The sequence below is a fragment of the Lutjanus erythropterus genome, chromosome 22 (assembly GCF_056507025.1).
Source record: "Lutjanus erythropterus isolate fLutEry1 chromosome 22, fLutEry1.hap2, whole genome shotgun sequence".
In the NCBI taxonomy this organism is placed as follows: Eukaryota; Metazoa; Chordata; class Actinopteri; order Lutjaniformes; family Lutjanidae; genus Lutjanus; species Lutjanus erythropterus.
The window spans coordinates 17,800,278-17,817,044 of record NC_139338.1 but is presented as its reverse complement, the minus strand read 5'-3'; the positions used below and the strand labels follow the sequence as shown (position 1 = coordinate 17,817,044).

At 39.9% G+C, this 16,767-nt stretch overlaps 1 protein-coding gene across 1 annotated transcript in view; it reads left to right on the top strand.

Moving 5' to 3' along the window:
• Nucleotides 1-16,086, top strand: part of plxna4 (plexin A4) — a 311,022-nt gene extending 294,936 nt beyond the window's left edge. The window contains exons 30-32 of the mRNA XM_084711313.1: nt 4,636-4,848; nt 9,069-9,219; nt 12,185-16,086. Of these exons, the coding sequence (XP_084567439.1) occupies nt 4,636-4,848; nt 9,069-9,219; nt 12,185-12,280 (460 nt within the window). The 3' untranslated portion in view covers nt 12,281-16,086. The remainder of the gene's footprint in view (nt 1-4,635; nt 4,849-9,068; nt 9,220-12,184) is intronic.
• The last annotated feature ends 681 nt before the right edge of the window (nt 16,087-16,767 follow it).

Genomic DNA, 16,767 nt, shown 5'->3' with positions numbered 1-16,767 from the left:
GGCTAATCCAATTGGCTGCCAAGACTCACCATCTATTATCATGGATAACTGGGCCAAAAAACGCCTGTCACTGTGGAAATCTCCATAGTGACAAATGTATGCTCCCAGGTAGAGGAAGTGCACCTCTAAATTAATATCTACTGATTAATTTAGACCGTAGTGACCTCTGTGAGTCCACCTTAAGAGGTTGGTAGGGGTTAAATAACCAACAGTGCACCGGAACGCAGTGAGGAGAGAAATGAAAAGGTGAAGAAAGGGAAGTGAACTCAGTGGGAGTTAAACACACACTAATATCTCATTAGCCTCCTGGCCTCTGCCAAGATCCCAGCATGCATCACTCAGCCCAAGGCCCATGGGAACCATGGAGATAGGAGGATAAAATTGATGTGCATCAAGGGACAAATAAAGAGATGGAGGGAGGAATCGGAAGGGAGAAGCTAAAGAAGGGGGGAAATACTATTTACTTTACGCTATGGTCCTAATTTTGGTCCTTTCCTGCGTCCGTGTTATTGGGCCATTTGCAGTGTCTGTTAAGTGTTTTCTGAGAGCACAACGGGTCGCTCTTACATTAGACTTTTAATGGAATGGGCTCTCACCAGAGGGCTGTGAATGAATAGCAATTTATCATAACATACCATCACAAAAAGCCACTTAGATTGCGCACAACAGTTTGTGCTGATGCCACCACAGATATCTGTGTGGGATGTGCATATGTGTGTGTCTTTTGCGCCTCTCGCTGTGTGTGCTTACCCGTAACCTTTAATCGTCTCAAAAGAGTGCAATCTTGGCTACAACAAAAGCCTTCATTTTGTCTGATGGTAGAGAATAATAACGCCAGTGCGCCTCGTATCCTGGGGCCCTGTCCCATTAAACCTACCAGGCCTATCGTCATCATACATGCCATTAACTTCAACCAGAGCCCCAACACCCAGCTGCTACCCCCACCTCTCTGTCAGGGTTTCCCCACCATCACTGTACATCCTTGCCTTTATGTTAGATTAGATGTTAGATGCAGCGCCTATATTGTTACAAGTTTGCTTCTTATGTCATTCCCAACATTTTTTTTAAAAATACAATCAGATTTTGTATTTGTGCTTAGAACATAACCACTGTGAAAAAAATCAGGAAATAATGATTTACCAGCTTTCTTGCTGGTCCCTTTCCTCATTCATTCTGTAACTTGCACAAGCATTTTTGGGATTTTATGGATCAAACAATTATCAATTAAATTAGAAAATGATCAATAGATTAATCAATAATGAAAAAAATCATTATAGAAAGACTTGAATGTTACTTGAGTGTCAAGATTGTGACAGGTTTAATTCATCTATTGATCCAAAAATAACAGAAAATAATCAAGTTACATTCCTTTAATATTGTGATAGTACTTTTGTTTTTTTTAACAGTCTCTGCAGCCCCCACTGTCACAACCTAACGGCATCGTCACCCCAATGCCTGATTCTGTCTGAATGTGGCCAAAGACTCGAAAGAGGCCTAAAAATGGCTTACAGGAATTATTCTAGCCCCAGAAATGATCCATTACCCCTTACCATCCAAGTTTATTCTTTACAGCAATCTATTAATAGCAATAGGGCTAAGTAAAACGTTGTCTCTGTAAATTGTAATTATGCAAGTTAAAATTCAGTTAAAATGTTACTTGTTATTGCATTGTGTGACAGAGTTGTAATGTGTATTGGTATGCGTATACAGTAAATGTGTGCAGGCATGAGTCACTGGCTCCTAGAGCATTTCCAGATGGTATCTTTTGGATTAGCGGCAGTGTGTCAGCGTCTCCTCTCATCCTCACTCCTCTGTATTTGATGCGTGTGTGTGTGTGTGTGTGTGTGTGTGTGTCTCCGTCTGCACCGTGTGTTTGTCATGTCGGGGTGCAACAGACAGAATTTTAATTATTGTGCAAAACTGGCTCACACATCTCTTTTTTCTGCGTGCAGATAACCACCTATCTGCTGTCATGTTGCAATTCCAGCCCAATCACATTGTAAACTGTATCACCAGGACTTTTAGTGTTAGGATAATTAGCTTGTTATATTATTTCATTGTACAGTGTGTCATTTACAGAAGGTTCTCAATTTTTAAGGCCTTTTGTCCAAGCACACAGCTTATTGCGTGGTGGATTGAAACTTCCCATTCACATGAAAGGTCGTGTCTTCTTGCCTACCGAGGTCCAGTTGGAACAATGCCCAGTCAGGTCACCTTTATAAAGCTGTTAATTCAAACCTTACGTCGCTGCGTGAAAAAGGTCAGCCTCGGTCAGTTCCCTGTCGGGGCTGTAATGCCTCGAATGGGATGCCCTGGATCACAACATCTGTGACCCTTTGCCTGCCAATGGCAAACAAGTTCATTAGGCCTGTTTTCAACAACCGGGACAACATCCCACAACTGGAGATTCAGAGGCTCAAAGTGTCAGTCGGTCCACGCTGCCGAGGGACTGCCGGGAGACGTAGCTGGTGTGGATGAACTTGTGTGTTCTTTTTGTTGTCTTCATTTGCAGTCTAGTGCCTGTTGCAAAATTTAGAACTAGGCCCAGTAAATAGAGCTTACAGTGATGTGGCTGTGTTGTTGCTTGACAATTAGAAAGTTTTGTCAATATTGGTTAGTCAGCTTGGTAAGTAAAAGCTAAAGATTAGTAGAATTGATTATAAATGGGCAAACACGCTCTAGCACTGCAACAGTACTCTTGCTTTTGAAATTGGCAATGTACTCTGATCCATGAAAGTAATTTGCCTACACCAAACACTATTTAGTAAATAAAACTACAGCAAAAATTAGTGCTTATATTATCAAACGCTTCCTATTAAAGTAGTGGGTACAGCTGCTGTTTTTTTTCTACTATATAATGCAATTCGTTGTACTAAATCAATGGACAGAGCTATAGTCTTTTAATAAAAGGGTTTTTTTCTGACTCCGCCAGTGTAATTCCTCTCGGATCAGAGACGCCCTTGATCTTGGCAGCTGATATTTAACCTAATCCCTGACCAAAAGGACTGATCATGGCCATCAGATTCCTGAAAATACTCTGCGTGAGTTAACTGCTGAAGAAATTCTGTGGTTATTTTCAACGCAATAGATGATATGTAGATGTTATACGGTGATCGAAAGTACTAAATCATGTCATCACTTTATTCTGCCCCATTGGAGCAGCGCATAGCTCAAAGCAGAGGGCAGCTGGGGCAGTTTGTCAACAATCAAGGGGGCACAGCAGTGGTGTTAATATCCCTTTGATCCCTGCACCTAATCCTACTCTATTCTTTGCTTAGATTAATTTTGAAGTAATAATGCAGTTTTTTTTTCTTCCTGTCAGTTCAAATCCTCTTTTGTTAGATTGTACATCTGAATGACTTTGTGGGTGGTTGTGCTCGGATAAACGCCTGCTGGGATTGTGGGGGAGCACTGGTGGTATTTAAATGATTGCATTTCAGTTTGGGGTTTTTTTTCCACCTCATCCTTTGATATTGTGCCACACATAGAAACTCATATGCAGGCTAGACTGCAGTGTCTTTCCTGTTTGATTTTTGCCACATCAGCTAAAAGCGCATAGCCCAGAGAACAGTAAAGATACAGAGATCCAAGTAACACTCAGCTCTTTCTTAATACCACCTGAGCCCTTTCACTGCAACACACAGATAAAGCTGGCCCTATATCTATTCATTTTGGCAGAAACAAACCCAGCAAATAAACAGACTTGTATATTTTTATTATTCTGGACAGGCACAAAATAGGACCCACTTGCACAAACAAGGCGATATGAACTGTGTCACTGTGCGGCCCCCAGCGAGGACCCCTGGACACTGGTGGAAAAAATGAGAGCCAGCCACCACCTGGTTTTAAAGATAAAGGCTTTATTGAATTGAGCACACACATCAAATAGAGCACATCGGCAACAGCAGGGCCTGTGTACTAGCTTTGCAAAGTGAATGAATGCTCGTCCCCCTTCTGGCGCATAATATGCTCATGTCTATTGCCTGACTGGCTGTAGCAAATATAAAAATGGCATTTAGGGACTTAATCTCAGAGCAGTTCAACTGGACACAAACTGTTGTTTTACTTTATACTCTTTGTTCTCACTCTTATTGGAAGTGAACAATCTATCGAGAAGTGATTTATAACAGTAGGCCTAACACAGCAGAATATATTAAAGGGACAGTTCCATTTACTTGAAGTGGGGTTGTATGAGGTACTTACGGATCATCAGTGTATAACTTACAATAGATACCAGTCAGCACACACCCAGTTTGAGGATGCAGAGAGGAGTACTGGTGTAGGAACCTAAGCAATGTACTGCTGTGGACAGGTTCAGCAGCCTCTTATGGTCCACCTAAAAAAAACAAAACAATCTCAGTTTAAGTATTTTCACTGCTTTACTTTGCTGTCAGACAGCCTTTTCAGACAGACCTGCCATTATATAAGCCACATATCACTCGCTCCAAACCAAACAGATTCCATAGACAAAATCAGTAATTTTACCTTGCATATTGTAGGAATATGGAAAAGGGGGAAAATTTTCAGGAAAACCAAATTGAATGGAGATGTAGCACAGCAACATGCCATTATTTGTCTTTGAAGAAAAAGTAAAAGTTCTAAACTGCTTTGTTCTCTTTCTCTGCCTCCCCACAGCCTACCTCTGCGTTTCTGGGTGAATGTGATCAAGAACCCCCAGTTTGTGTTTGACATACATAAGAGCAGCATCACAGATGCCTGTCTGTCTGTGGTGGCCCAGACCTTCATGGACTCCTGCTCCACCTCAGAACACCGCCTTGGGAAGGACTCGCCCTCCAACAAGCTGCTTTATGCCAAGGACATTCCCAGCTACAAGAGCTGGGTGGAGAGGTGAGCTGTCTATGAAATGTACACAGCAAGCACTGGTTGAATGAAGGGAGGAAATGTGCATGTGTGTGTGTGTGTGTGTGTGTGTGTGGGCTCTTATGTGAGTGAAAACATCAGGAAACTGGCATTAGCCATGTTTCATTCCGACACACACACAATGCGACTGTAGCACTGAGATCTATGGGCAATGAAACACATCCAAATTACAACACAGTTGGAATGGATGGGAGCGCCCACGGCTCGAGATCTACAGTACAGCAGAGTCAGTGTGTTGGGAGGGGGCAGAAAAAAATATAGAAAGCTTTTTTGAGAGAAGCAGGCAGTAGAAGCCGATAATTTGTTAAAATGAGAGTTTTATTAAATTTATTTGTCAGTAGGGGAGGCAAAGAGTTCCTGAATAAAAGATGGGCCAGTGTGAAGCGGGCCATGTATTTATGTGCCAGTTGCATGGTCACAAGGCAAACCTCAGGATGAGAATATATGTGCACTGCTTGAATGGGTGGAATCAAATGTGGAGTTTCAGGCTCAGGACTGTACTCATTAGTGTTGTGTGTGTCTGCAGGGTGAGGGTCTTCTGCTGATTCATACACAGATATGTTTACATAATGTAAGCAGAAAAATGATGTGTGTGGACAGAGCCTGCCACTGTAGAGAGCAGTACAAGTTGACATTTTAGCCTGTATTTAATTATTGATTAAAGGGACAGTTCACCCCAAAATCAAATATACATATTTTCATCTTATCTGTAGTGCCTATTTATCCATCTAGATTGTTTTGGAGACACCAGCCGTAGAGAGTAGGGGTGGGGGTGCCTTTAGCAAACCCAACAGTGGGACTGTGAGGAAAAGGCCCTCAATTCACCTGCTGGTCATAGAGATGTCTGCCTTCTCTCAAATATAACAGAACTAGATGTCATGGCTTGTGGTGCTCAAAGTATAGACATGTATACTTAGATGTCACATGGACTGCTTCAGTCTATTGCTGTGATATGTCAAAGTTGCTAGTATATTGGACAGGGTAAGACTGATCTGTAATGTCTGTGGCTCAACTCGAAAACTCGACAGCAGTGTCTTCATGACCCAATCACTCAATATTACCAAGAGACCTTGTTTGTGAGCAGCTTTTAATGAAAGAACCAATTTTCTTTCTTCTGAACTACACCAGCCAGCCGTATCACCACACAGAGAAACTACACATCTACACATGGACAAGAGGTCACAGCTCAGCTGATGATCCCATGTGTCATAAGCATAAACCTCTCTTTCATGAGTGCATGCTTCAGTCTGCATGGTGAAATGGTTGGTGGGTGTATTTTGGTAGAAAGAAAATAGCTCCTACGTGAGACTACTCACAGCAAGGTTTATGGATTATCTTGAGTAACCGGGTCATTATTTCTGGAAAGAGACACTGCGGTTGAGTTTTTCAGATGTTTCTTTGAGCACCACAAGATGAGTGCTGTCTAGTTCCATTATACTCAAAAGTATTTCAATAGATGATATATCCAAATCTTGGCAACACACACCAGAACAATCAATATGGATAAACAGCACTGTGGGTAAGAGAGAAAATATGTATTTTTGATTTGGGGGTGAACTGTCCCTTTAAAGCACTCATGCACAGGGCTGAGTCAGAGATGGGTGTGTACACACTGTTCTCTAAGGCCAAACATGCATAGTCTGGTATTTTCAGGAAATGCTGTTCATGTAAATGGCTGTAAATAGAAACATCCCACTGTCCTGTAGTTTATATAAATCATGCCTGTGTTGCAAGTTTGGTGGAGCAACACCGTCATCAGTGGGCAACCCAGTGGAGCTGCGTTATTCAGTTGGAAAAGCCTCAGTAATATAGTAATGAATGAGGGTGGATCTAGTGCGGCTTCACTCTGCTGTCCAACCATGACACAGTGAGGGTCATGCCAGGGAGAGTCTTTAAAGGCAGAATGCAGCAGCTGTGAGGGAAGACAGCAACAAAGTAGATGTACAGAGGAGTCGTCCTCCTTTTCTGTCTCATTTATGCTACAGCTTAATTGTAAGGACAGGACGTCCTTACCTGGTGAGCAGGCTAATGGAAACTTGTGTCTCAGGAAGGAGATCTCTGCTGTGTGTTTCTGTGCTGCAGTCAATCTACAAAGAAAACCATTTGAAACACTAATAAATGACGTGTCAACAATTTAGCGTATGCATGTGCAGCAGTTTTAGTTAGCCGCCCCCCCCCCCCCCCAATTGGAGTGAGTGCAGATGCACAGAGCCATGATATCCCACAGAGCCTTTTACTTGCTGCACTATGTTGATGTTATTAATTTGGGGCTGTGAAGTGAAGCGGGCAAGTGAGATATTGACACTTGCCTCGAATTTGATGTGGGAGTTGATGGTCTCCAGACAATGACAAATCCATCACAGCTGTCATAACAATATTTGTTTACAAGGCTGTTTTCATATGGATCAGTATATTTCCAAAGCTAACGTTTCAGGGTTTTTTTTATAAAGATGATGCAGCTCTGGTTGCAAGCATGTAATAAATGTTAAACATTTTCTGTAGGCTGCTTGTTTTTAAAGGCATAATTTGGATTATTTGAAGTGGGTTTGTATGAGGTTCTTATCCATAGTGAGTGTATAACCTACAGTATATGCCAGTCAGCAAACCCTCAGTTTGGAGAGGCAGAGAGGAATACCAGCATGGAAGCTAAGCAATGCACTACTGTGGACAGGGTCAGCAACAAAATGTATTTGAGCCCTTTAAATAAGGTCTTTCTAAAAAATTCAGTATCAGTTTAAGTGTAAACTATATTTAAAGTGTTTTCACCACTTTACCTTGCCATTAGACAGCAACCAAACACCTTTGCCAAAATTAATTAAGTAATTATTTAATGGAACGATCTGTTAGTTTGTTTTTGTATGAATTTTGGTGAATCCAAACTAATCATTTAAAACACTGAAATTAGCAGCAGAAGACCAGAAACGCCTGTGTTCAAGGTAAAATTGCTGTTTTTAGCAGTTCAGTCTAGAGAGAGCAATACTTGACTTTTATACAGCAGTTTACCATTGTGAGGCTGTCTGACGGCAAGATAAAGTGATGAATATTCGAAAACTATTGTACATTTGAACTGATACTGATTTTTTTACTTTTTTCAAGTGGCTATAATATGTTTTGTTGCTGACCCTGTCCACAACAGTTTATTGCTTAGTTCCTACTCCTGCTGCTTCCTCAGACTGAGGGTGTGCTGACTGTCATCTACTTGAGGCTTTCCGTAGCTTTCACAGATTAGTCAAAGTCTTCATGTTGTTCCTTAGTCCAACATCTTGTCTATACCAGATGAAGTCTAAATAGTTGCAGTTTGGGTTGTAGTTTTGCATTTCAAGCTGGAATGAAATGCATTTTGAGAGCTGAGCTGCATTTTACTTCACTTGCAAAACTGAGGCATATCTGTCCTGTTAGACACAGACAACAGCTTCATTAACTAACTCCAACTAATATTGGAATAACGATGGAACTAACCTTAGAGTTATTTCTTTCCAGTCATCTTTTGAAAGCATAGAATGTAATTTTTATATAAACCTTTTTTTTCCCCTAAAACAAGCACACCTGGTCTCTACACTAACAATCTCCTGCTAGGAGCTCCCTACAACTGCCCTCAAGCACTGAACAGGTGTTGATGTGTGTGTGACCTCTGCGCAAAGGCTATGAGCAACACCCACCTGCCTTTTTCCTCTGCTCAGTTTGCTCTGAAGACTTTCTTCCTGGCAAAAGCATCTCTCGCTCACACATGCCCAGAATTATCCAGCCAAACACCGGGCCTGTCCTCGAGCGGCTGCAGCTACAGGAATTTAATATGTAAATAACCAGCTTTAATTAACATAGTTGATAGGGGCAACACAGCTGCTGCTGACAGTGACTGATTACCCTTACCTCAATGCAGTGGATGTGTTCTGTTGTGCTGTTCAAGGTTGAAATCGAAGGCCTGTCAGTGTTTAGTATGACTCCATTTCAGACACGTTACTATGCAACACACTTGTTGCCACAGTGCTACATGCATTAGTTACATATCTTCAAAGAACCACTGCAAGTAGTAATGAGCTCCAAGGACACCAGCAGCACTATCTACAATAAACACAGCACTGGGTGTTTTCTGTTTCCCAAATCACTTAACAGTTTTTCTAACAAGGTTCTCGGCTGTAAATGTAGTCCTAACATGTGTTGATTCTTTGTTTTGTTCCTTTTAACAGGTATTACTCCGACATTAGTAAGATGCCAGCGATCAGCGACCAGGACATGAATGCCTACTTGGCAGAACAGTCACGGATGCACATGAACGAGTTCAACAGCATGAGCTCTCTCAGTGAGATCTACTCCTATGTGGGCAAATACACTGAGGAGGTATGTCATCCTAAGACTTACACTGAGCACACATCTGTGTCATCATTATGTAACATTTAGTAGAGTTCAGAGCCCCTCATGCTGTAGATTTTTAGTTAAGTCAAAGGGATACTCCACTGTATATTGGTCCTATAAAATCTACATTAGGGATACCACTAACAATCATTATGAATTAATCGCTTACTTTATAAAATGTCAAATATTGGAGGTCAGATTGGCTTTTTAACTGTTGGTCGGACAAAAGAAGCAATTTGAAGATGTCAAAGACTTTTCATTCGCTCTCATGAATGAAAAAAGACAGGCAGCAAATTCTTACATTTAAGAAGCTGAAACCAGCAAATTGACTGTTTTGTCTGAAAAATGACTGAAACAATTAATTGACCATAAACATAGTTAGCAATTATCTTTGATTAGCTAATTGTTGCAGCTCTAATCTATATCAATCTAACAAATAACATAGTAATTAAATTGGTTATTTTGTTTTAATAATGAATAGACTAACAAAATAATGTGCTGACTGTTGAATTTGAAAAAAACTTCTCCTGACAATCATGCAGAGGAGGTTGATGTAGTTTTTTCTGTTCTGAGTTGGTAAATCTTCTTAGGCTGTGTACCGGCCCAATACATTTATATATATGTAACTGGAAAAGCTTTATATACAGAGATATATCCATAGATGCTGCATAGACCGCCTCAACCTGTTGCTGCGCTGCCAGATTGGTCTGGTCAAAATTGGCCTGTGAATAAATGCTGTTTTTCTGCTGAAAAAGCAATGTAATGTTTACATTTTGAAACTGATTTCAGTGAATCATATTCAAGGGTCTATGGTCTACATGGAGAAGTAAGTTTTTTTTTTATTCAGAACTTAATACATATAAATCATGAATCCTTGAATATATACATGACTTTTGATAAGCTGAGAAATGTAGACATTACAGAGCTTTTTATCTGGAAAAAAATGCAATTCCTCCATGTACTCATGCGCTTACAAGCCAGTCATGACCAAACCAATACACCAAAGGCCAATGCATCGTCTTCAGTTCTCTTTTCTTATTTGTAAGACGACAATTTTAAAAGTTAGGTGGACATGTTCCTCCCCTCCCAGATGGAAACTGCACCCCTGAAATACCCACCCCCTGTAGGCTTGAAAGGTGTCTGTCAGAAGTTTGCATCTTGCATCTCTCTGAAGGATGGCAGCTGTAGTCAACTTGGATTCACAGCAGTTAGAATGGATTCCAACATCCATCTAGACAGAAAAAAGTGCCACAATGTCACCAACAACTTGATTGATGCTCTATTTCCTGTAATGGTTTAGCCCCACAAGTAGGTAATGGTGTAGTGTATTTAGCTCTGCTGGGGAGAAACTAAAGTATAGCAGATAATTCTGTAGGAATAGTTTTAGAGGACTCTGTGGACTTTGAGCCACCTTTAAAGCTTACATGGAGTTTGGTATTTGATGTCAAAATATATCTGTTCAGTGGAGTATTCTTTTAACTTTTTGTACAGTTAATGTTTAAATAGGTAATAAAATAACACTACATTGGAACATCTTGTTATAGCCAGAGACAGTAAAAGTAGTCACTTGAGTGAGAGTATGAAAGTGTTAACTTACCCTGAATATTTACATCACAGCAGAAAGCAGAAGCGTTGTTAAATTGTCTGTAAATATTAGCTGTTAGCACTATTTGAAAGCCATAATGTAACTCCTGCTGTAGCTTCAGGCATGAGGCTGCTTTGAACAGTCATGTGGAGGTGTGGCTGTGTTAGGCTAACAGAACAGCAGCAAACCCCAGAACACCTGCCTCAATGAATCATGAATGCATAAAATAATAAATAAATGCAGCACAAAGAATTATCATTGCTTTACAATAAGACTACCCCTATAAATGTTCATAATTAGGTTATTAATTAGGTTGTAAACACTTTATAAATCATTAATAAGCTGTTGCAACACAAGGGGCAACAGTGATCTGTTGCTTGCCAAATAGTGAGCCCACATTTATCTGTACTGTTAAACCTCACATCTCATTGCATTATTTTTTTAATAAGTTACTAGTATTTAAGCATCATCAGCATATTTTAAGACTTAAGTCAGAAAGTTTTATTTGCATATCAAATTAATGTATCAAATTACCAGACTCATACACTGTTCACCTTGACTTTTTCAGCATGCACCTGTAAGGCTCACTTTTGCCAGTTATAAATGGAAATGTTAATAATAAATACTTCTAAACAATTTATGTAATTTGCTCTTTGCTTTAAGTGTGTTGCTTGTTTCTTTTATGTGAACTTTTTTATGCGGCTGTCTTGACCTAGACTCTCTTTAAAAGGAGATTCTGAATCTCAATGTGAATATTCCTGGTAAAATAAAGGTTAAATAAAATACAAATTAATGCATTTTACACTTAACAATAAGGTTTTGTTTTTATCAGGCCTAAATTAAGTTACTAATAAATAGTAATATGTTAAAGTCTCCCTTCTGAAGGTTACAAATCTTAATAACTCAATAGCAAGATTAATTTGTAGTAGGCAGTAACTGGATCTTACTAGAGCTTCAACGATTGATTGCATCGATTAATTGAGAAAATAAATGACAGATTAATCCACAATGAAAGTAATTGTTAGTAGTGAGCCCACACTGATACATGGAAACTGTTACAAGCTAATTAATATCCCAATTATTATTTCTACATCATTTATATGGGTAGTCTTATTATAAAGTAAAAGTAAAATCTACTCCAGTAAGAGTAAAAAGTATGCTGCATTAAAGTACAATTTCTCAGAAAAGTTACTTAAGTACATGTAATGGAGTAAATGTAACTTGTTACTACTCAGTTCTGGTTATGTCTTTATATTAGTTATGATGAAGTACCAGATTTGAAAGTGCTGGTTGCAGTTTTGTTAGCTTGAGTGCTTTTAGTAATGTCTTTGTGTGTCTGTGTTTAACTCACCGTCCTGGCGGCAGATCGTCTGTGCGCTGGAGCAGGATGATGCAGCCAGGAAACAGAGACTGGCCTTCAAGCTGGAGCAGGTGGTGGCCTTCATGAGTCTGGAGAGCTGAGGACCGCACTTCCCAGGGCGCACTGGGAAGAGACCCCATCAGAAACCGAGCCGTGCCTGAGCGAAGACCTGTCCCCATCTTTTTCATCATGTGACTTCCTCCCTCCTCCGCCTTTCAAAGATGACTTCTTCCTTGACCTTTTTTCTGCTTCCTCCTCCCCTGAGAAAATATTTTGTTTTCCTCATCCACTCTGCTGCATAGACTAGTTTACCTGAATAAATCTGAAGGGTGGTCCGGGGCTGAGGTTGGCGTCTCCCACAGTGCAATGTGGGGGATCCCTCAGCTTCGCCACAGGGAGAGCTCCGAGGGGTGATTGCTTGAAAGCTGGCCATATTGGCATACTTCAGTCCCCCTGCTGGAAGAAAAGAGGGGAAAAAAACATTTTTATGTTGCCTTCAAGAATTTACACTGATAGGTAATTCTTTAAAAACCACAATGTTGGGTGTCCATTTTGTTGAGAACTTTTTTTCAAAACTAGGATAGTTAAAACCATCTCTAGAGTCCAGTTTATTGTAGTTCTATATTCAATATACGGAATCAAGAGGAAACAACTGCAAGCCAAATGAACACCTCTGAAGAAAATTAATGCAAGGATGGTTTGCCAAGTTTACACTGTACCTACAAACGAAGCATACATATCTGCGAAATTTGGGGCGAGTCCAGGCAAACCTAGAATGTTCTTGTGTTCTTTACATGTAGCTGGAGTTGTATTTAAGAAAAAGACTGATGGGGGGTAGGGAAGGATTAGTGCTTCTCTGAACTTTTCCTTTATTGAAATGTGACTGACACTAAAACTTTACAAACCAGAGCATCCCCCAATCTATACCCCCTTTGCAACATTCGCACATTTCTCCCTGCCCAGCGTACATTTACTGCAAAGAAAATGCTCATGATTTCTGCTTCCATCTGGCTTATGTGGCTACTGCAAAATTAACCTATTAGACAAAAACACCCGGAGGCCCCGACCCAAGTTGGATCCTCTCTAAGAAGCACACAAACAACTCTGGAAGACAGTGTTTCGACTGCTAATCCAAACACCAGGAGCAGTCTTTGTCCGGCTCTTGCCACTTCCAATCTTGTGCCGCCACTGCGACGGTCTATCAAAGCACACACACTCACACACACACTCATGCACAGATACACACACAATCAGCAGCTGCCCAAGATCCTGACTGCCCAGATATCTACGCCAACCCTGGAGGGGGGTAAAAGGGAAGAGCTGACTGAAATGTACTGGGTAAGAAACTGCTTGATCATTAAAAATAAGAAGAATGATTGGATACAGTGTAGCCAGATGATGGCTGACTGTTGTGAGAGTAGCACTTCTTTCCCAGGATGTTCTTATTTAAAAGACTTTTGTGTGGAGAAATCAAACAAGATGGACTTAGTCGGTCAGCCAAAAACCAAAGGAGCTTGAAAATTTTCAAAACGGTCAAAAATGTATTTGTAAAGTGCCACTGAGGAACTGACAAAAAAGGACTATGTAAAAGACAACCACTTCTGGGACAAAAAAAAAAAAAAACATATTGTGACTGGAACTTTAAGAAACCTGTGTGATTTTTCTGACCTCAGTGTGTCGAGGTGAGAGGCTCTGTGGGCGAGGTGATCTGATCCTCCTTTCTCTTTCCATCGTCCCGGGTCTCTCCGGCTCTCGGCACACCGTTCACCCTTGTGTCCGGCTCCTGACTTACCAGTTTTCTTTTCTGTTTTGCACAAGCGTTGGAGATGGTAGCTAGTTGCATACGGCAAAACCCCAACTCTTGAGTGTGTAACTGTTGAGGCGCTCTTGTCTGTATTAGTGTAGTTGTCCTCAGTGGCGGCAGGGGGCGGCCTTCTCCAAGCCTCAAAAAAAAAGAGGAAAAAAAAAAGAAAAAATCTGATAAAGCAGAGCAGGAACAGGACAAGAAGTGAGCATCAACGGCAGGATAAACAGAAACTGATAGAAAGTAGATAAGACTTGTTGGAGAGAGCGATTGAAAGAGATGATGGAGGCGCCCTCCGTACCTTTTGACCTCTGCCCTTTCTTTTGCCTTGACAACGTGCCCCATGTGGTGATGTGAATGTGTGAAGACCGCCCTAGGTCCACCTTGGGTCCTTTATTGGCTTTTTAAGCGCATGTAAAACGTAAACAATTTAAGAAACTTATTTAAAAAAAAGTGAAAAATAAGAAAATTAAGCCTTGCAATGATGATGTGGATGTGTTCTTTTATCTTTCTTTTGCTTGGAAGAATCGAGATGGAAAAGTGGATTGTTCATGTAATAAAAACTATAACTTTCGTTTAAGGTGGAACCTTTATCCAGTTCAACCCCCTCCTGCAGAACCTCATGCCCTCATGGTTTTTGTGAAGTGTTAGATGCTAAATAAAACAGATATTATATACCCTTGCATGTTGACCTATTTGGATGGTATGAAATGGAACTGCCTTGCTCAAAGATATTTATATACTTCTACTACTACTAGGGACTTTAAAGTCATTTACAAGCCAGCTGTTCATTTGAAGATTATGGATCTCGCATTTTGAATTTCTTGTCCCTTCATCGCAGGCCATCAGTGTTTTGTGACAGCCGCGTCTCAGCTGTGGGTTTTAGTTTTGGTACACAGAAGATGCAAGTTGAGTCTTGCTCTGTCTTTGCTGCTATTACATCTTTTTTTGAGAGTCGTCTGCGGCATTAGATCGATTATTTCATCATGGTAACTGCTTATTTTTTTTGTTCTCCATCAGTCGAGCCCACAACAGAAAAAATAAATTCTGAGTGAAGCCCTGTTTTCAAATAAGTAAAGATGAAAACAAATAGATGTTGTGCAACAAAGGTTCGTTTCATAAAAAGCAAACAAAGACTGCATCAGTTTGTCACAAAATGTCACTTTCCCTTTCAGTTTTCTTGAAAACCACCTGGAATAAACAATGTATACATGTGATTCATCATACAAACGAGATAAAGACAGCTTTGTAATAAGACAGGCACATTAGGATTAATAGTAGACTTATGTTTAAGACTGAGTTTGGCAAGTGACTGTTTCTGTCTTAGCCCTAGTGTCAAATGTATGTGAGATATCCACGTCATTGTCCATTACTTACTGTCTGCAGGTATACAGTATGATGAATGTCTGTTGTTTCAACTTGGAGGGGTACATTCACAAGGTGTTTGCTGGACAAGTTATGTAGTAAACATATCAATCTATTCATATCTGTTATTGGAAAATGAGGGGAATAAGGATCGATTTAGCGACTGGAAGATTAATTCAGAAGAAACGTACTACTGAAACACCTTTAGATAATTTCAAAGAGCCTCTTTCATTCATGTAGCCAAGGTATACTCTGTCTAGATACCCAAAGTTTCCCCTCACAGCCGTGTGTTAATGAATAACACAAGGTGAGAGTCCTGGGCTGTCATTGTGAATCTGCCCCCCGGTGTAACATCCTGTCTTTCATTTCTCCCTGCCTCCCCGTCCCCTTCCCCTGCAACAAAGGTTGTCTGCTAGTAGCCACCCTGTGTTGCCAAGAGCACAGATAAAGTTTCCACCTTCAAACGTTTTGTAGGAACTAAAAATGTCCTCCTAGCTCAGTGTTATAGCAGGTGTTACAGAAACATGCTAGAAAAGACTTTTACTAGACCATATTTGAAAGATAAAGAGTATCTTATCGAGAGATAAAGACGAAACCTGGGGGATATAAGGCGAGCTTCTCTAACTTTGTTATAATTAATTGTATACCTGTGTATGTAAATATAATGCATTCCTATTTTGCAGTCAAGAACAAAATACTATTTGTAATATAGAATAAACTTTATTATGAAACCAAGCATTTCAAATTGTTTTTGTTCTTTGTGTCAGTTCGCCGATTACGGTCTTGTTGGAGGCTAATTGATATCAGCTCCATTTGAATCATATTATAAATATATATTAGAGCTGCATAATATGGTCAAATTAATTATTTTAGCAGATATTACAATTGCAACATGATTCACAATTAGTAAGATGATCATTTTGTATCACAATTTTCATTTTTATAAAATAAAATCATAATAATGGTAATAATAATTTGTTGGGGTCTGTGTCAAACCCCTTACATCTGGAGAAAAAGATTTATAGGCCAGGGCATCTCTGAAGCATTAGTGTACAACATTATAAGGCTGTTTTGTCACACATGTTCCCCTTATCAAAAAAATCACAGCTTTTGCGATTTGGATATTGCATTTGGCCATATTTCAATTTTGATTAATTGTGCAGCCATAATATATATAAATGTGGACAGGGAAATGGGAGGTATTTAGAAAATGATGGAAGAATAAGAGGGAAAATAAGGTAGATAACTATAGTTCTTAGACTAGTTATGTTCCTGCTCTTATATGCAGATTCTACTCATCTATTTTCTGATTTATTTATTTAGTACATATACATTTATTTCTCTCTTGTTTTTTTTATTTAATGTGTTTATTTTGGACACTGTTCAATTCCAAGTACAATCCCTTTACATTTAGAAGGT